General features: G+C 46.9%; 1 protein-coding gene across 1 annotated transcript in view; it reads left to right on the forward strand.

The window, feature by feature from the left end:
* The first annotated feature begins 310 nt into the window (after positions 1-310).
* Vps35l (VPS35 endosomal protein sorting factor like) overlaps positions 311-20,612 on the forward strand; it is a 99,808-nt gene continuing 79,506 nt past the window's right edge. Inside the window, exons 1-8 of the mRNA XM_051192792.1 lie at positions 311-443; positions 3,620-3,719; positions 5,694-5,861; positions 7,843-7,965; positions 9,511-9,535; positions 11,090-11,166; positions 12,561-12,689; positions 17,241-17,325. Of these exons, the coding sequence (XP_051048749.1) occupies positions 427-443; positions 3,620-3,719; positions 5,694-5,861; positions 7,843-7,965; positions 9,511-9,535; positions 11,090-11,166; positions 12,561-12,689; positions 17,241-17,325 (724 nt within the window). The 5' untranslated portion in view covers positions 311-426. The remainder of the gene's footprint in view (positions 444-3,619; positions 3,720-5,693; positions 5,862-7,842; positions 7,966-9,510; positions 9,536-11,089; positions 11,167-12,560; positions 12,690-17,240; positions 17,326-20,612) is intronic.

Here is a 20,612-nt window from a genome sequence, read left to right on the forward strand (position 1 = left end):
GAACTCAAGCTAAAGAAGGACCAGAACCTGACTGTTAAACCCCGGTCTCCAAAGTGCACCGTGACATATCTATGCACTCATAAATATGATTTAAGCCAGACGTGGAGATGTAGGCCTTTAATCCCAGCATTCGGGAGGCAGAGGCAAGTGTATTAACAAAATAAAATACCAAAACAAATTACGCGGGATGACGGACCTAGGTTTGCGGTGGTGGCGGGACGCCGACAACCACGACTGCGCTTCACAAACGCTGAGGTCCCGAACCTGGAAGAAGTTGCCCATTACAAACATGGCGGATGACGGAAGCCAAGATCTTCAGAGCGGAAACTGCCCTTCACAAGCATGGCAGCCAGGGCGGGGCCAAACTTCTCTGGACTTGAGAAAAGGGGCTGAGCGCCGAGAACAAGCGGTCATGTGACTGGAAAGATGGCTGTGTTTCCCTGGTAAGGAAGAACCGGCGAGTGGGCTTCGGGGAGGGGCGGCCCTTAGCGGGTCTCTGCGTGGGTGGGCAGTCTCCCTGGGAGTAGATGGTCTCCATCCCAGCTTCGGTTGTCAGGACTACGGAAAAGCAAGACAGTCCATTGCAACCCCCTCGATTCCTCAGCCCTTCACTCAAGCCTCTCGGTCCAAGGCTTCCGCCTTCCTGAAAGAAGTTGACATGTCTTGGGGGGTTTAGGGGAAGGGGATGAACCCGCTCCGAGCCTGTCCCCGGGAGACCTGGTCGTTTGTTCCCTGAGCTCCTCAGCTCACCTAAAGAAAGCAAAGTGGGGCCATTCACACCACTATGTGCAGAACCTCGGACTTGCTTCGGAGCTGAGCTGTCAGAAGAGGGTGCCCAACGGAGGCCTTGGGCAGGCCCAAAGGAGGGATCAGTCAGTCAACCCCCCCTGGCAGCCTGAGAGAACCACGCTGAAGAGCCTTCAGCTGGTCTTGCAGGATGAATAGGAATTCACCAAGCAGCAAGGAAAATGTGTGCCAGCGTGAATGGTACATGGGACTTTTTGTAGCGGCAGGTGATTTGTGTCAATAAAGAACCCACATAAGATATGTTGATGGTAATGAGGTTCGGGATTGGAGAACTTGCATTTCAGGGGGCCAATTTTCCGTGTTTTCCGATGATGGCAGGTAGCTTGCAATGTTTGAGTCTGAACATGAAACAAAGTGGCAGCCCTAGGCCTTGAACACACTCAACATCAACTGTGGCTTTATGTTGGCCCCACACTTGACCTCATTCCCTCTCGCAGACTCTAAGAGACCACTTCAGTACACAGCACAGCCGTGTGGGTGCTGTGAAACTCCTAGGTCACTCCCTGGGCGTCTGTCAATTCACACTGCCTTGGCCTAAAGACCCTTTTGAGACTGGAGGTCAACAAGTGAGAAACATCTCGTTTCTCTAGTGAACTCTCCTAGAATGAAAGACTTCAGGAAGATGCTCTTAGCACCTCTCTCCGATACGGTTTTACCTTTGATTTTTTTCTTTTTTTAAAATTGGTTTTTGATTTTACATATCAATCCCAGCCCCCCCCCCCCATCCTGCTTCCTCTACCTTGCTCTTACCCTACTCCCATCCGCTCCTCAGAGAGGGTGTGGTCTCCAATGGGGCCACCAAAGTCTGTCCCATCACCATGCTGAGGCCTGACAAAGGTTTTCCCTGCTGTGACTGGCCTGAGCAGGAGTGGATGTTTCCTTTCTTCCTTCCTTCCTTCTTTTGTTTTTTTTCAAGATAGGGTTTCTCTGTAGCTTTGGAGGCCATGTCCTGGGTTTTGTTCAGTAGACCAGGCTGGCCTTGAGCACTGGGATTAAAGGTGTTCGCCAACTGCCTGGCAGTTGATATTTTCCATTATAAATTGCTGACAGGTGCCACAGCTCTGCTAGTGTCTAGTTTGTAGTCTTCTCACTCTGGCAGGGGCTAAACATTTCTCTGTGTGGTGGTACACACTCACCCTTCAGTTTTGATCTCTGACTTGGTGTTCCTTAATGAGAGACAACTGTGTCCATCTTCCTCCTGGTGTTTGTGAGTACACAGTCGTTCCTATGGATAGACGAGGGAATTGACGAGGCCCATGGGAAGTGTGTTTCTGTTCTGAAGATCACATTTCTCAAGGGTTGTGCTCAGCCTACAGCGTCTCATTTAATACCCCCAAGTCCATCTCTGATTTGAGGACATGGACTGATTGCTGATCTAAAGTCATGAAGCCTTCTGGGTAAATTCTAGGGACTTGGCAGCCAAGGAGTTCCCGACTTCTTGGAGTTTGCTCTTTCCCCAGAGGAGGGAAAGTCGAGGAGGGGATTGGCCTGTGTAACCAGGAAAAGCCATCTCTGGGGTGTGCGAGTGGGAACTATGCATGTCTTTGTTAGAGAAACAAATCTGACTTTGAGTAACTACTGAAACTGTAAGGCAGAGTATATGTTGTGGTGGCGGTGGTGGGGCTGCTACAGCGGAGGAGTTTGCTGTGGGAGAGAAGACAGGCTTGGCTGCACAGACAGTGAGTGGGACAGAATAGCAAAGGGCTGCCATCAGCAGATAGGATGTTGCTAAGGAAATTGTGGGCAGAGTCACCTGAGGTTCTCCTGAAGTGAGGTCTAGTGATCAAATGTGTGTGCTAGGGGGAAATCTGAAGAGATGAAGTGCCTCTTTCCCTCCTCCCCTTTGGCATGGGTTCCATCTCTCTCTCTCTCTCTCTCTCTCTCTCTCTCTCTCTCTCGTGTGTGTGTGTGTGTGTGTGTGTGTGTGTGTGTGTGTGTGTATGTGGCCTTTTCTCCAAGCCGCTCGTCTGATATTGTGTCCTCCCTCTGCCCTGACTCCTCTCACTCACCATCCTGCTCACTGACCCTTCCTCTTAACCCTGAGCTGATGAAGCTACATTTGCCATTTCCGTTGCTCTCCTTGCCTTTTGTCTTTTGCAACTGCCCAGCCTGGGCTTTTTCTTGCTTCTCTGGAACTCATTCTCTAATCCCTGTGTGGACCATGAGCCCTGCTGTGTCTGTCCTCTGAGCTCTGCTGTATCTGTCCAACACCAGGAGGTCCCTAGATCCCTGCTGGGTCTGTCCAGCTCTGGGAGGTTTGCTTCAAGCTTTGACTGCCTAGCTTCCCAGCAGCCACCTGCATTTTGCTTGGTTCATGCCATGAGTCAGCCAACACCCTGGAAAGAAGTCTGGGGAGACTGGGCTCTTGGTGAGCTCCCCAGTGTATTGGATCTGGCCTCACAGACTCAGGATTTATTGGCAGAATTTAGACTTTCAAGCAGCTTGAAAATTGTTTTTGTAGCTTAGTTGGTAGAGTGTTTACCTAGCACACAATATTTCGGGGTTCATCCCTAGCATGGTATAAACAGGGTGTGATGGGGCATGCCTGTAATTCCAAGGCTTGGGAGGGGGAGGCAGGAGGAATAGGAGTTCAAGGTCATACTCAACTGCCTAGTGCGTTTCAGGCTAGGCTGAGCTACATAGTGAGTTCAAACTAATAATAAAATAATTTCCTTGCTTTTATTTAGCGTTTTGTATTGTTCTTCCTAGCTCTGAATTGCTGTTCTGTCATGAAATCCAGAGAACAGTTTTAGGTCTTAGCCACCCACCTGGCGTCACCTCTGTGATTCACCAAATGTGTTACTGTTCACAGGCACTCCCGGAACAGGAACTACAAAGCGGAGCTGGCATCTTGTAGGTTGGAGACAGTGCCCCTGGAGTGTGGGGACTACCACCCACTGAAGCCCATCACTGTGAGTTCTCTGCAGGCTCCTTTCAGGAAGGAGGACCAAGTGCCTTGGTCTAGTAGCAGTTGCTTTTGCATGTTTGAATCAACCCCTCATTAGGTTAAACTCCTGTCACCCTTTGCACTCTATCTTCTCTTGTCCTTGACGTTGCTGTGGGGAAAGGGCCAGGACTCCCCATTTGGATGCTTCCTGGTCTTTCTGTTGGGACAGTGAGAGTCACTCTGGCCACCAGGAGGCATTGGGGGGAGGGCTGTCCTGAAGAGCATCTTAGACTGTTTAGATAAAATGAAAGCAGGCAAGAGGTCTGCTGGTCCCTCTCTGTTATGTGAGCATTCTTATTAACAAGTACAGCTGCCCCTTGTCCTTTGGTGTCCTGGAAAGATTGGCTTCAGGTACCCCACGGATACCAAAAGCCTCACCATATCAAGACCCTGATATAACATTTATATACAAGCTATATATACCTTCTCAGGTGCCTTACATCATATGTGGACCAGGTGTGGCGGTGCACACCTGTCATCCTCACACCAGGTGGGGTGGTGCACACCTGTCATCCTCACACTCAGAAAGTGAACGCAGGAGAAGCAAGAGTTCAAGCTAATCTTGGCTCTATGAAGCTATCTCAAAATAAATACAACATGATAGGCAATGGTGGTGCACACCTTTAATCTCAGCACTTGGGAGGCAGAGGCAGGTGGATCTCTGTGAGTTCAAGACCAGACTGGTCAACAAGAGCTAGTTCTAGAACATGCTCCAAAAACAGAGAAAGCCTGTCTTGAAAAACCTAAATAAATAATAAATAAATAAAACACTTGTATTACTCATAGTACCCAGTATTGCATTACTGCCACGTCAAGAGCTGTTCACTGTGGAGCTCAGGAAATAATAGTCTGCACTGGTCAGCTCAGATGCAGTTTTAGGCTTTTGGTAGTTCTGGGCTTTGAACCCAGGGCCTTATAGATGCTAGTCAGGTGCTATACCACTGAGCCATATCCCAAGACAAGCAGAATTTTTTTTAATCGAATATTCAGTCATGGAACACTGGACATTGGGTGCTAGTCATGTTGTGGTCTGTTATCCTACCTAGACATTGCTGCCAGGTAGATGGCACAGTGGCCTTGCTAGAAAGCAGATTCCCAGGGCTGGAGAGATGGCTTAGCAGTTAAGCATTTGCTGTTCTAGTGGAGATCCCAGGTTCAGTACCCAGTACTCCCAAACAAATGGAAAATAACCCTGTGGTGGTATTCTGGTTGTATATCAACAATAGGCTAGTCTGGCCTACCTGGTAAGGTTCTGTCTTAAACAAACAAACAAACCAAACCAAAGAACACACTTAAACTTACTACAACAGTGGAAAAGAAGTCTTTTCTACATTTTCAGTCTGACACCAGCTATGGGGTTTATTTGCATGTTGAGCAGTTTCTGCTTTCCTGCTTCCAACCTTTCATCCAGTTCTGACAGTGGTCCAGATTGGAAAAGGCAGTGTCTTCCTCTCTATTTACAGTCTGTACCTAATACTTGTGTGACCCCATATGCCAGATATCAGCAACCACTCTCCAGGAGATAACAGCTTTAGGGGGCACTTTGGGAGACATCTCTGTCTCCCAGCCACGACCTTCCCGCCACCTCCACATGCTCTTGTTCATCATCACAGATACTTCTCAAGTGCCTTCCGTGAGTGATTAATGTTCTAGGAGGCTCTCAGTGGTCAAGTTGATTATTTTTAACTCTGCTGCTGGCTTTGTCCTCCCTGGAAGGTGGGAATGAGGCCTGAACTAGCTCCTAGGCATAGTTTGTCTTCCTGAGGTCCATCTACACTGGGGAGCCCATGGAGATTCTGTCAATTTGTCACAAAACATAAGCATTGTCTCTGCCTCAGCGACTGGTCAATCCAGCTTCCATAGAAGGACAAAGTGATCTGGTTGACTGTCACCTGGTACAGGTTCTATGTGACCCCCCACTGTACAACTTTCTCCACAGGTTACTGAGTCAAAGACAAAGAAGGTGAGCCGTAAAGGAAGCACTTCATCCACATCCTCCTCCTCTTCCAGCTCCGTGGTCGACCCTCTGAGCAGTGTCCTTGATGGCACCGACCCCCTCTCCATGTTTGCAGCCACCTCAGACCCTGCAGCCTCAGGGACAGTCACAGTAAGTCTGAACTCCTGGCCAGCAGCAGCAGACCTCTGGGTGTCAGGTCCTTACCTGCAGGGATGCGGTTTTACGGTACACAATAATGCCTGGGAGCATTCTGGTTGTGACAGTTCAGGATATCCTCATACCTACAGGATTTTGATTAAGTGTGTTGACTGAGAGAGGCTGGGGGAGATCTGTGAGGTCTCTATTTCTCTATTTTTAATTTATCAATGAAACTAATTTTTTTTTTTTTTTTTTTTCTTTTTGAGACAGGGTTTCTCTGTGTAACAGTCCTGGCTGTCCTGGGACTCTCTTTGTAGACCAGGCTAGCCTTGAACTCACAGAGATCTACCTGCTCTGCCTCCCAAGTGCTGTGTTTAAAAGCATGTGCCACCACCGCCAGAAACTAATTTTGTTTTTAAAGACAGCGTTTCATGTAGTGCACACTGACCTGGGTGAGAATGACTTTGAACTTCACTGCCTCCTGCCTTTGCCTCCCAAAGGGCTGGGATTGCTAGTGTGAGCCACCACTCCCAGTTTGTTCAGTGCTGGAGATTGAACCCAGGGCTCTGTGCAGGCTAGGCAAACACTCTACCAACTGAGTCACATCCCTAGGTCCCCAACCCCCTTTGCATTTAAAACATTATTTTGACTTGTCAATTTGTCTTAGAGAACTTTCCATAATGTGTCCTTGTTATTTTGCATGGCTATGTTATATTCTGATTTCTTTGTTGGTTCCCAAGGAGTCTAGGACATTTGCTGGTGTTAATGGCACACTATGTCTCTTAAATATATATACCTCTTGGTGCCTGTGTACAGGGGGCACTTCCCAGAAGCTCTCTGGGCTGCAGATGTGTGCAGTTCTGAGTGTTGCCACTGAGCTATCCCCTCCAAGGCCTTATGGTCTGTTTTCCTGCCAGTGGTGCTAAGTTTCCCCATTGGGTAGTAACGGTTATTTTAATTTTCTATTTGGACTGTTGGAAATTGGGTGGGTGTTTTTTTCAGTATGCTTTATAATTTATGATTTGTTTATTTTATTTGGTGTGTAAGATTGTTTTGCCTGAATGTGTATGTCTACACTGTATGTGTGCCTGCAGAGGTTAGAGGAAGGCATGATCTACTGGAACTGAAGGTACAGGTGGTTGGTTGTGAGCTGCCATGTGAGTGTTCTGCAAGAGCAATGAGTGCTCTTAAACCAGAGTCATCTCTCCAGCCCCTCGGTGTGCTTTTTTATTTTTGTATTTTAATTTTAAAAGTGTATTTTGTATGTGTGTGTGGTATTCATGTGGATATGTGTTTGCATATGTGTGTGGGATGTGTGCAAGTATACACTTGCTTATGTTTGGAGGTCAGAGGTTGGAATCAGGTGTCTTTCTGGATTCTTCTCTATCTTGATATATTGAGGAAGAGCCTCTTGCATGAACCCAGAACATACAGATTGGCTAGTCTACCTTGCTAGATTGTCCCAGGGGTCCCATCTTCACCTCCATTCCTGGCAAGACTTAAGTTTGGTCCCAAGAACTCTCGTGAAAAGCTTGGACAGTGTAATGCACTCTTATAATCCCAGTGATAGGCAGGGAGAGATGTGTCCCTGGGGCTTGACTTGCTTGGATAGTTAGTCTGGCCCAGTAGATAAAGTTTAGGTCAGTGAGAGACCTTGACTCAAAGACTGCCTGAGGAATGACATCTGAGGTTGACTTTGGCCTACACACACATCCCAAACCAGTATTGAAACTGGATAGTGGTGACACACACCTTTAATCCAAGCAGTCAGGAGGCAGAGGCAGGTGCATCTCTAAGTTTGAGGAAAGCCTGGTCCATAGAGTGAATTCTGTAACAGCCAGGTCCCCCCTCAAAAGAAAAGAAACCAGTATTGCTGGGGATAAAGTATAGCAAGTGGTAAAGTGCTTGCCTAGAATGCTCAGAGATCTGAGAAACAAAATTGACAATGTCAACAAAAACTTCTGTCCTGAAGAGGTTTCCTTACCCTCCTTAGGACAGCTCCAGAAAAAAACGTGATAAGGATGACAACTCCTTCGTGGGACCTGATTTTGAGCCTTGGGCCAACAAACGGGGAGAAATCCTTGCCCGGTACACGACTACAGAGAAGCTCTCAATTGTGAGTACCTAGTTACCTGGCAGCCTTAGTGGCCCAGCTCCAGACCCCAGAGTTTCCCTTCCTACAGCAGTGTTATTTGGGAGAGGGTGTGCTAATTGACTTCTAATAAAGACATTGTGTGAAGAGCTAGGGGTGCAGTCCAGAAAAGGAATGGACAGTGTGGGCCTCTTGGGGAAGGTGAGTTAAGAGAGTACCCAGAGAGGAGGATAGAGTGTACCTCCCTCCCTGTGTCCCTCTTGGAGCTGGAAGCTTGCTCTTGGAGTGGCCAGGTAGTTGGCTGTGGCAGGGGCATGTGTCAAGTAGATGTCTTCCCTTTGTCCCAGGCAAGTTGCTCCCATCAGGAGTAACTGCTCTGGTGAGCAGTGCCCACCTTGGGCAATCAGTACTATGTTAGTTAAGGCCAGGCTCGGTACTTACAACCCAAGTTGTCCCTTTGGACAGCATTAACAAAGTTCTGTCTCTCCTTACTCTGAGGACGGTCTAGAGGTGGGGAGTCCAGGGTTGGGATAGCTACTTCAAGGTCCAGGTTCCAGATCTTTCTGTCTCTCCTGCTATTTCTAGTGTTGCCTCCTGTGTTGATAGAAGGAAAGTGAAAGAAAGATGTAGCCCCGTCCATTTAAGGAGGCCTCCTGGCAGTCCTGTGGTTTTGGAGGTGGCCATGGATAGTATATAGCTGCTAGGGAGGATGGCTGGGCAGTGTAGCTTCATGACCACCTGACTGCTGGGGAGAATCTCTCCAGGCATGTCTCTCCCCTTGCTCTCCACAGAGCCTGCTGAATAGAATGGCAGACAGAACTGATTGGCCATTAAACAATTTTTCTTCTATTTTCTTGACTGCATAGGTTAATTCAGAGAAGCCTTTCTCAGAAATCAGTCCTTTTAACCCCTGAGAGTCATTTGGAAATGTCTAGAATTAATTTTGGCTGGTACAGCTCTAGTGTGTGTTTGGCATGCTGTGGGCAGAGACCAGGGAGACTACAGAACTCCACACTGCATAGGCTAGACAACACAGAATGGAGCTTACAACCCATGAGGCAGGAGCATCATGGCTGAGAAACTTGGATTTAAGGGTGCCCAAAGGGCTCTAGTACTCAGTGCTGCCAGCACATCAAAGCTTTGCTATTGTTGGCTCACCTGGGGACCTCACACATGAGTTGAAGTTCAACTTTTAGGTAGTTTCTGCAGCCCACAACTTTTACTTTTGAATACACACTCTACTTTTTCATTTCCTCTTTGTGGTAAACCGTGGCCTCGTTGCCTTATACTAAAAGCAGCCTTGGGGTTGGAGAGACAGGGAAGCATTTAAGAGTACTTGCTGCATTTCCACAAGACCTGAGTTCAAGCCCAACCATCTATTTCAGGCAGCTCACAACTGCCTGTAACTCCATCTCCAGAAGGTCCCACACCTTTAGCCTCTGAGGGCACTGGCATTTACATGCACCTAATCCCCACACACAAAATGAAGACAGCAAAACATAAAAAAAAAAAAAAAAAAAACATTTTTTTTTTGGTCATTAATTTCTTTATTGTTTTTTGTCCCTGCAGAATCTGTTTATGGGATCAGAAAAAGGTAAGATGAATGTTCTGATTGGCAAGTTTACCAATTAGGGCACAATGAAGAGACTGGTTGCTAATCTCTGTAGAGGGAGCAGTTTTAGGTTACAGTTGTCTGGGAGAAGAGACCTGTGATTGACATGTTCTGTACACACTGTCAATATCCATACTCAGAACCAGGCAAGGTCATGCCATTTCCATAGGTCTGAGACACTGGGGTCCTTGACATGGTCATATCGATGCATGAATGCTTATCTTACAGGGGTACACTCACTCCCCACATTCCACCTTGTCCCTGGCTGCTGTGTTCTGAGCTGCTTCCTCATGACTTCCCATATTTGTGGGCTCAAACCCTTTAAAACCCTGAGCTGGGATAATCGGCAAACATTTCTCCCTTTAGTTGTTTCTGTTGGGCATGTTGGTCATAGTGTAGTTCTTGGTAATTAGTTTTGCCATGCTGTTAGCAGATAATAGACTCCTTGCCAGCGTGTGCCAGACACAGGAAATCAGGGCCTGAAAGGAGAATGTGAGTAGCTTTGTGTGTGAGACAGTGTTCTGCCAATGTGACAAAATACCCCGATCATAGAAAAAGAGGAAAGGTTGATCTTGACTCAACAGGTTCAGAGGTTTCAGCCCATGACTCTTGACCCTGTGGCTTTTGGCCTGTGCTGGCATTGTCTAGAGTAGTGGGAAGACAGGCCAGAGGAGGCCTGGTCACCTTATGGGAAATAGGAAACAGAAGTAGGAAGGGGCCAGGGTCCTCTCAAGAGCACATTCTCAATGGCCTAACTTCCTAACACTGGCTTGGTTCTGCCACCTCCTAGGGCATCATGAGCTGGCGACCAAGCATTCAACACATGGGCCTTTGGGGGCTATTCCAGTTTCATCATGTATTCATTTGGTAGGAAGAACAAGGGCTCAGTCAGTCACATGACCCTCAGTCCCTTCATGGGCAGCCCTTTGAAAGTGGGGAAATGATTCTGAAATTGGTGGGCTTGGATAGCCTCAGTGGTCTGGACAGATCCTCTTGCCCTCTGCCTGGCCTGTGACTTCCAGTCTGTCATTCACACCCACTGGTCCTGCCAGTATTGGGGATGGTGTTGACAGCTGCTGGATGAAAGCAGTTAGACCCATTTGCTTGGGAAGGGCCTTTGACATGTTCTTCCCCCTCTGAGCAGATGAAGAGATGGGCTGTTATGTTAGTATAAGGGCCTGGTAATGCTATGTCTTGAGTACACACGGAGAGGCACCTCAGTTCATGATAACAGCATGGCAGAGTGTTGGCATTGTTACTTCAGTAACAAGCAAACAGTGGGTGTGATTCACAAATACTGTATGTGGAGTTCACATTCTGGGGACTACCCACTTTGGTTCTGGGGGCAGCTGCTGGCGGGAAAAGCCTCTGCTAGAACTTGAGCCCGTGAAGGAGCTGGAGCTGCTTTCACCATCCCAGTGTTCTGAGGTGAACTCATTTCCTGGTGTGTTCATGGTGACATGCGGAAGATGCCTTTCGTGCTGGGTATGGGTGCAAGAGAAAACTGCTTGTGTGATCATTATCTCTCCTGTGTAGGCAGAGCCGGGGCTGTGGCTTCTGCCATGTCAGAGAAGGTTCGGACACGCCTGGAAGAGTTGGATGACTTTGAGGAGGTGAGCAGTCCACTTACAGGGCACAGTGAGCAGGGTATCTCCAGCCTTTCTCCCGAGGAGCCAGACTGGGTGGCTGCTCACTGTGCTAGGCTTTCTGGACCCTTGCCTTTGTTCAGGGAAAGATAATAGGACATAATGGCCAGGCACAGGGGAACCTGAAGTGAACCAGTCCTTCTGGAGGTCTCTTTTCACTTTGTGATGTGGGAGTAATCCTATCGTCTGAGGATATGGTTGGCAGTAAAATCCACATGAACTCACCCCAAGGAAACAGCTTTGTGTGGCATAAATATCACACCTTGGAGCATTGGTTTATATAGGGCCTCTCTGCCTGTTGGATGTGGCACACAGGGCCCCTGTGATTACTTGCCTGTGCTTTAAAAAACTGGCTTGTTGCTTTTAACAAGATCTTAATTGTTTGATTTTTACCAATAAAGACTCTGGAGCCAGATGCTGGGGTAGAAACCTGCTAGCTCAGCAAGGCAGAGACAGCAGCCAGCTGACCCCTCTCCTCAGTCAATGTCCCAGCCTCTCCCTTCTCCTATACTGTCTCAAAAGCCTCGTCAAACTGAAGTCCCTCCCCTCTACTTCCTGTGTGTCTCTCTGTCTGTCCTCTTGACTCCCTTTTACTCTCTGTGTTTTTTTCTTAATAATCCCATGTCCACTTACTGTCAACTGGTTGCTTGCTCTGCCTTTTGACCTATGGTTGACTTTATTTAATCATGTTTACAATATTCAAGCAGAAAAGTCTTGAAAGGTGCATGGTAGAGTTTAGCCTTACCACAACCAGAAACAGGTTTTTCCAGTAAATAATGAAATCTTGGGGTTCACAGGGTGATCAAATGTCCTGCAACACTGGGTTATTCGCCAGCTCTTAAAAACTGGTAAGTTTGGAGCTGGGGAGAGGGCTCAGTCAGTCATGTGCTATACAAGCATGAGGACCTGAGTTTGATTCCCAGCACCCACGTGAAAAAGTGTAGCGTGTTTGCCTGCACACATGTATATGTACACCTCTTTCATGTCAAGTGCCAGAAGAGGGCATTGCATCCTTTAGACCTAGAGTTACAGCTGATTATGACACCAATTGGGTTCTGGGAACTGAACCCATATTCTCTATAAGATCAGTGCTGAGTCACCTCCCTAGCCAAAAATCTTTATGCCAGAGTGTATGTAGGTACACAGTAGGTCTCGGTACCCCATGCAGCAGTAGTGCATGTCAGGATCATGACTTCATCCGAGGCAGGCATGGAGGCGGGGGGGGGGGGGGAGTGGGGGTGTGCAGATGCTGGGCACTGAGTGGCGGGGTGCAGCCGGTGCCCAGCTACTCAGTTTGGAGGCAGTGGTCAGCCAAGGCTTCCCCTTTTCCTCCTGTGTTCACTTCTGCCTTTTGACTGCAGGGATCCCAGAAGGAGCTGTTGAACCTGACCCAGCAGGATTATGTGAGCCGCATAGAGGAGCTCAACCAGTCCCTGAAGGATGCCTGGGCCTCGGACCAGAAAGTGAAGGCTCTGAAGATTGTCATCCAGGTCAGGCCCTGCGAGAGTTTGTGGTTTTCCATTTCTTGAATTCTTCTGTTAAATTCCAGTTCATTTTGATTTTCAGAGTCCTCCCTCAGGGTCTTGCCTTCATGCATCTCTTCCATATTCACAGATGTCCTTTGAAAAGCCATGATTATGAATCTGTGAGATGACTAATCGTAGAGCCACCGTGTACAGCTGCACAGGTTGTGTATCACATGATTCTAGGAACGACTGTCCCTCTAGACTACAGAATTAATGGTGTGCCTTGGGACAGCTGCTGTTGTATTTGTGGTTTGTGCACACTAAGTAACTGTCTTCCAGGTTGCCTTTGGAATCTTTGAGATCAATGTCCCTGTCATACATTTTAAAGACGTAGTCCTATCAGGAAAATGCATTTATATTGTAAAAAGAAGTGTGTTCAGCAACTCATCTTCATTTTTTTTTAAGATTTTTAATTTTTTTTTTAATTTATGCATGTGTTTGTATCTTTGTGAGTGTATCCTGTCTTTGCAGGTTACCATGGAGGCCAGATGAGGGAGTCAGGTCCCCAGAACCATAGTTACAATTGTGGGTCATCTGTTGTTGATGCTAAGGACTGAACTCAGATCAGTCAACAAGTGCTCTTAACTACAGAGCCACTTTTCCATCCCCAGGAAAAGATTATACTCCACTCTTTTGTCCTGAAGATTCTCCTATCTTAGCAAAAAAAGTGTTTTGGTCAGGGGCTGGATATGTAGCTCAGTTAGTAGAGTGCTTGCCTAGCATGCAGGAAGCCCCAGGTTTGATCCCCAGCACTGCATAACCTTGGTTGCTGTGTTGGCGTATAGCTGCAGTCTCAATACCTAGGAGGTGGAGGCAGGACAAGCAAGGTTCTCCTCATCTACATAGCCTGCTGGAGGTCACCTGTCTCATGATGGTGGTGGTGGTGGAGGTGATGATGATTTCAATGAAAAAGAAAAAAAAAACAAAAACAAAAACAAAAAGAAACAAAGAAAAGACAGCAGAGCCAGTGAGGCCCGGGGAGTTAAGCTGAGTTGGATCCGCAGACCGCACAGTGGAAGGAGAGAACTGACCCTGCAAGTTGTCGTCTGACCTCTCCATGTGCACCATGGCACACAGTGGCCAGTTCCGCCCCCACCCCCATATACAAAATAAGTAAATGCATGTACAAGAATTAAGAAAAATGAAAGAAGTGCTCAGGTCATGGTCAAAGGGAGAATTCACATACACCATGTTACTGTTTTGGGAGCAGTATGTCTGAAACAGCCATTTTAATTTAAAGGGCCAGCCATCATTGTCAGGTCTCATCATGGTAATGGGACATTTCTCTTCTCTCCTGATTCTTGTGAGAGAGGTTGGGCTCTAGGACTGTGTGCACATGGCTCTTGAAGTGTTTGAAGTTGAATCTGTGTGCAGCAGGTGGTCTTTCCTGGGGTTTCATGACTCAAGGGAAGCTGGGCTGTTTCCCTGGAGTCCCGGTTGTTTATAGAGTAAACACTCCCAGAGAAAGGGCCTCTCATCCTGCCTGCTAACTGAGGGCACCTTCTAGTTCTGATAGCTGCAGGTGCACTGTAGAGTGACCAAGCCTGAAGCTTGGGACTCCTGCAGAGGCCCCTGGCTCAGGGAAGGAATCCAACAGTGTCTGGTTAACCCTTCCCCTCTGGATCCCAAAGTTCTGAGACTTTCGGGAGATTTGTTCATGTTGTTCCATCTGGGAAGGTGGAGAAGAAGGTCAGGTGGTCATTTTCTCCATCACTCTGTAGATCTATCAGGCTTCATTATCCCCTAATATTTAACTCCTGAGCTTTATTTTTCAATAAAATAAACCATAATAATCTATTTTTGGAGGTTGGTATAAGGGGATGATAAAAACATAGAGGTGTAGAAGAAATAAGGTCCCTTATTTGTTCTGCAACTAGTTTTTTTTTGTTTGTTTGTTTGTTTTGTTTGTTTTGTAGAGCACTTGTCTAACTGGAGATCCTGGGCTCTGTCCCAGGACTAAAATCCCCCATCAAAGTAATTTTTAGCACATATATATTCCTAAATAAACCTGCTCAGTCTGTGTAATGTTATTACTATGTATATTTTCAGTGCTGACTGGCCATTGGTATTGGATAACCAATTGCTGTGCTCTTCCCTGGGGAAGCCTATTTCTCTCACTCTCAGCATTCCTTAGTTGCTTGTGTTTCTTTGTGTTGGGTTGAGGCCCTGTGAGCTGTCCCAGTCCATGTTAGCATGTCTGTTGTCCTTGTTCAGCTCATGGTTAGGCAGTCATTCTGGTGAGACTATGGATGTCCCTTGAGATTCTCTAGGACTTACCAGAAAAGTCTTAGGAAGTGGTACCACGACCTTTAAAACCATAATATCTTCAAAATGGTGTTTTATAAGGTAATTTTACTTCAAAAGGTTATGACTTTCTAACTTTGGATTTTAAAAAACTTCTGGTTCCTGTCATCCTTTATAAAACATGTTCTGTGAAACCAGCCCTGGAGGGAGTGAGCACACAGCTGTCTGGGATGTTCTGTCCCAGCTGGCCTCAATTGGGAGTCTTCTTTTGGATTTCTCCATCTTGTCTGAGCCACAGAGAGGAGGACCCCAGCAAGGCAGTGATGGAGGAGGAGGGATGTCATGTTCCTAGGAAACATGGGGGTGTGGACTGTAATCACTCTGGGATTTGGGGTTGTTTATGTTTGGGTTATTTCTCCCTCTCGGAGCCTTAAAATCCCCACAAGTGATTGTTTTAAGTTGGGAACTTAAATGGCTATGAAGATCACAAAGACAGCAGGAGCTGGAATCCCATATGCATCCAGATGCCACACTGGAGTCAGGATCCTTGTTTTAACAGCTCACATCTCCCTGCCCTTGAACATCTGGGCTGTGAGAGGGTTTCCACAGATCAGACACATTGTTTATGCATAGGCATGTTGTGCAGAGGAGAAACTTGGCCACTCTTACAGTTTAGATGTGGGAGGATGGAGCCAGAGTGGAAATACATGCCCAGGGGACTCAGCTTGCTGGGTATGTCCTGACATGCATGCTCTGCTCATGAGAAATGCATGTTCCTGGACCTTTCTTTAAAGTCCAGTTTACTTACTACTTACGAATATGTGATAAGTGAGAACACTTGTGCAGGCGTGGACATGTACAAGCAGAAGCCCCAGGGAACTCCACGTGTCTTCCTTTGTCACTGTCTGACTTACTTTTTCTTGTCTATCTCTGGCTGTCCTGGAACATGCTTTGTAGACTAGACTTCCCTTGACATTCACCTGCCTCTGCCAGTGCTGGGATTAAAGTCTTGTGGGATTAAAGCCACCACTCCCAGCTTCTACTTATTTATTTATTTATTTATTTATTTATTTATTTTTTTAGGAGTATCTCACTGAACCCGAAGGTCACAGTTTTGGCTACACTGGCAGGCAGTGAGCTGGCACAGTCTGTCTGTCTCTATTTCACAAAGCTGGGGGCTATAACATAGGTGACCATGCCTGGTCTTCTCCTGGGGTTGAGAGATTTGCACTCAGGTTCTGAGGCTTGGACAGCAAGTCCTTTGCAACTGTTGTCTGTCAAGGCCCTACATATTTGTTTTTAAGTGTTTTAAGTTTTTCTATCAGAACCAACCAGAGGGAGGATAAGACACAGGAAAGCTCTTGGGTTCCTTACCTTGGCTTTGAATTTGTAACAACTTCAGGGCATTACATCTAGTTCTTTAAAGTAGGAAGGCCAGTTCCAGGGGATCTCATGTACTGACTGACCTCCACAGGCAACTGCACACATGTGGTATGTGTGCACGATTACCCAATTAAATAAAAAATGGAGCTGGAGAGATTGCTCACTGGTTAAGAGCACTGAGAGCTTTTCTAGAGGATGAGAAGGCTTGAGTCCCTAGCACCCATAGAAAAGCTGGACATGTCAGGGTTTGCCTATAACCCTAGCATAGAGAGGTAGAGATAAGCAGAACACCTAGGAGATTACTGGACAGCAAGTCAGCCAGCCTAGCTGAAACCAATAGCTTTCCATTCAGTGGGAGACCCTGTCTCAAGGGAATAAGGTGGCGAGCAATAGATAAAGACACTTGACATCTTCCTTAGACTTCCATATGCACACATGGGCACAAACACACAAAGAAGTACAAGTGTGGCTAGAGAGATGCTTAGCATTTAAGAGCACTGGCTGTTCTTCCAGAGGACCTGAATTCAGTCCCCCACCCACATGACAGCTCACAACTGTCTGTACCTCCAGTTCCATGGGATCTGACATCCCTCTTCTGACCTCTGACAGCACCCAGGCTCATGCATGGTGCACATATACACATGCAGGCAAAACACCCGTGCACATAAAATCTAATAAATAAATAAATAAATAAATAAATAAAGGAAGAAAAACATGATGGCTTTTCTTATTGATGTCCCCACTCCCTGCTGGGAGAAGCTAACACAGTGTTTGGCATTCATCGGCATTTACTTGTTTATAGAGATCATTAGTTTTCCATACCTAGAGGTTCTCCACCAAGTCGGGCACACCGGAGTGAATGGCCTCTCCTGTTTTCTCTCTCTCTAGTGTTCAAAGCTGCTGTCAGACACGAGCGTTATTCAGTTCTACCCAAGCAAATTTGTCCTTATCACTGACATCCTTGATACGTTTGGTAAGTACTGCAGCCATGGTGTATCTAGGAAATGTATTTTTTGTCAGAAAGTAATTGTGAATGGTGCTTAGGTTGCATTCTGCTGTGGCTGTAGTAGGTTGGTAAGTCATCAATCAGGAAGACTGGACTGCTCTGTGATTTTTTTTTTTTTCTCTCCTGTTTTTAAAGTCAGGTCAAAAGGTTTTATATATAGAATACTATGATATATATGTGTGTGTGTGTGTATTATATTTTATCTTAACAAAGTAGCAGGTTATGTTTTTATTTTGATTGACACATGGTAATTATCAATATTTAGAGGACACAATGTGGCATTTCAGCACAGGTATACAGTGTGTGGTAGTCAGGGTCATTGGCATGTCTGTCCAATGCCTCAGACATCTGTGTCACATCCTCTTGTGAACACTCACAGTCCTCTGCACTAACAGTTTGAAATATTTAGTTACTTGTGGGGTTGTTTGTGCTCTGTACATAGAAGTCATTCCTCCCAGCCCATTGCATTGGTTCCTTTTTTACTAAATCTCTGAATGTTCTCTTTTCTAATCTTCACATAGGCAGGTCAGCAGCACATGTCCTGGCTAAGCTCAGGTTCATTGCCACCTTGAGAGCACCTGAAATTTACACGGATAGGAACTGTGTGTTTGTCAGAATTCTGTTACTTAGGGTAGTCAGTTGCTAAGGAAGAGAGGGTTATGCCTGGGCAGTGGTGGTGTATGTCTTTAATCCCCAGCACTTGGGAGGCAGAGGCAGGTGGATGTCAGTGAGTTTGAGGCCAGCCTGGTCTAAAATGTGAGTTCCAGGACAGCCAGAACTGTTGCACAGAAAAATCCTGTCTCAGAAAAAACCAAAATGAAATGAAACGAAACCAAAACAAAATCCTGCTGCAGAAGCTGGAGTGTCTGCTGAGCAAGGAAGAGAGGGTTATCTGGGCTCACAGTTGTGGAGTTTCCATTTATGATTTGCGCCTGTGGTGAGGCAGCACATCTTGGCAGGAATGTGTCAGGCATATCCACTCATTCATGGAAACAGAAGAGGAGCAAAGGGCTGAAGCCTCACACTGCCTTCAAGGGCACATGCTCTAAGTGGCCTGAGTACTTGCCACTAGGCTCCACCTTTTAAGTGAGCCTCACCTCAGTCCCAAGAACACTGCTGGAGCCTACACATTCTGAAAAACATGGACAGACAGTGAATATCTGAACCCTGGCATCTCAGCTTCTCTTCCAGTATTCTCCCTACCCTCAAGTGGGTCTGTCTCAGGAACTGGCTCTGCCATGCAGCCACTACCCAAGGTGCACACCTAGGCATGTTCTTCTGCATGCGTTCCTGAAGCTCTCCCCAGCTTGCCCATTTTCCTGTGTCTTCAGTCACCAGCTCTGTCTTGCCTGGATGGCAGTCATAGTGCCTCTGAGATCTTCTTGTTGGGATTACTCTCATCCTGGATCATAGACATCATGCAGCAGACAGAGATCTTTTACAGCTTAGTGGAAAGTTCTGGATGAAGAAACCAATCTGAAGGCACAGGAGTCCTTTGGCCTGGTGTGTAGCAGTGGGTGGTTGAGCCAGAACAGTTACCTGGACCAGCAGTGTGGGGGCACCCCAAAGGAACTTGCAGGTGCTTCCTTCTGAGAGCTGGAGGTCAGAGGAGGCATTCACTCTCTTACCAGAGAGGGGTCCATGGGCTCACAGCATAGCAGGGCTTGTATGTAACCCTTAAAGATCTGATGTGTAAGACAACAGTGTCAGCCAGACAGCAAGTCTATTTAGAAAAGATCAGTGACGTATGTCCTCTCTGAAGCAGGTGACAACAAACCTACCTGCTGAAGATCAGGAGTGGGTTCAGCTGGATCTAAGGACTTGTGTCCTGCTACTTTCTGCTGGGGTGACTTCATTCTTAAGATTCACACTGTGTTCTGTGCGTCCATCAGCTTTACTGCTGGTAGTTGTCGAGTGAGGAAAGGGCTGTTTTTTTCAAACAGCCCAGCAAAAGTCTTTGAATTCTACCTCACGTTGTGGTCATGATATCTGGCAATGAGAGGGGCTGACTTCTGAGGTCTGGGTTGATCACCCACAAATGGTATCTGGTCATGTTTGGCGCATACAAGTCTCCAGTTTTAAAAGGAGTAGAGCCCTGCCTTACCTGTGTATGGATCCCGAGCCTGTGGCCAGTCTTGTCTCGTGCTGTTCTAAAAAACATGCCGTTTGGCTGTCAGCACGATCGACTGAGGGTTGGAGCAGCTTGTAGTGCAGGACCACAGGGCACACGGCCCAGGCATCTGGAGATGCAGGACAGGGTAGAAGCATGGCCTGCTTTGGTTGGCATCTCAATAGAGATCACAGGCGTAGGTCGGCTGCTGGCTTCCCAGGCTGCTGCCCTCCTTCAGAGTCACATGTTTGACATTCATTTTTCCACCTGTGAAACGGGGCAGAGGAGACACCCTCACAGACTTTCTGGAGAGAACTACTTGAGCGGGTATGTAAGGAGCACAAAACGTTTTCCCCTTCTAAGAGCTCCTGGCAGGACTGTGGTAAATAATTATGGGTAGTGCCCGGCACAGAGGTCTTGCTTAGAACATGTTCACTGTCACCACTGTGGTCTTCAGACATGATGTCTTAGATGTGTCAGAAAGTGAGTCAGGAAAACTAAGAACTAAGCCTTGGGGAGGTGGCTTAGCAAGGGAGAGGTTTTTGTGTAAGTGTGAGGACCTGAGTTCAAATCTTCAGAATCCACATTAAAGATGAATGTAGCTAGTTGTGCGTGCACCTGCAAACCCATTGCTGTGGGAGGCGGAGGTGGAAAGATCACTGGAGATTGATGGCTCCCAGACGAGCTTCAGGCCTCTTTGATGAGAGTCCCTGACTCCAAAGAATAGAGGCAGGGAGTGGTAGAAGGGAACCCCAGAATTCTCTGGATATTTGTGCATGAATATGCAATGCATTCATGTGCCACTTATGCATACACACACGTGTGCTCACACACACACACACACACACACACACACACACACACACAAAATGAACTCAATCTAAGATTATTATTTCTCAAAACAGTACCACTACCTGAACAAAAGAAAAACAGTAGTTAACAGCAGCATGAGGCTGGGATCTAAAAAGCGGTTGTTTTTTCTGAAGGCTGGTTTTAGAGAGATAGCAATCTTTGGTGTAGGGAGTAAAGGAGTTTGTACTAGTCTGTTTCTCCGTGTGTGCAGGGACAAGCAGTGCCTCTGTCCAGTGTGACTGATGGCATCCCTATGTCGGGGAAGGAATGTCTCTCTCTTCACCAGTATGGC

Source organism: Phodopus roborovskii, unplaced genomic scaffold (assembly GCF_943737965.1).
Source record: "Phodopus roborovskii unplaced genomic scaffold, PHOROB, whole genome shotgun sequence".
In the NCBI taxonomy this organism is placed as follows: Eukaryota; Metazoa; Chordata; class Mammalia; order Rodentia; family Cricetidae; genus Phodopus; species Phodopus roborovskii.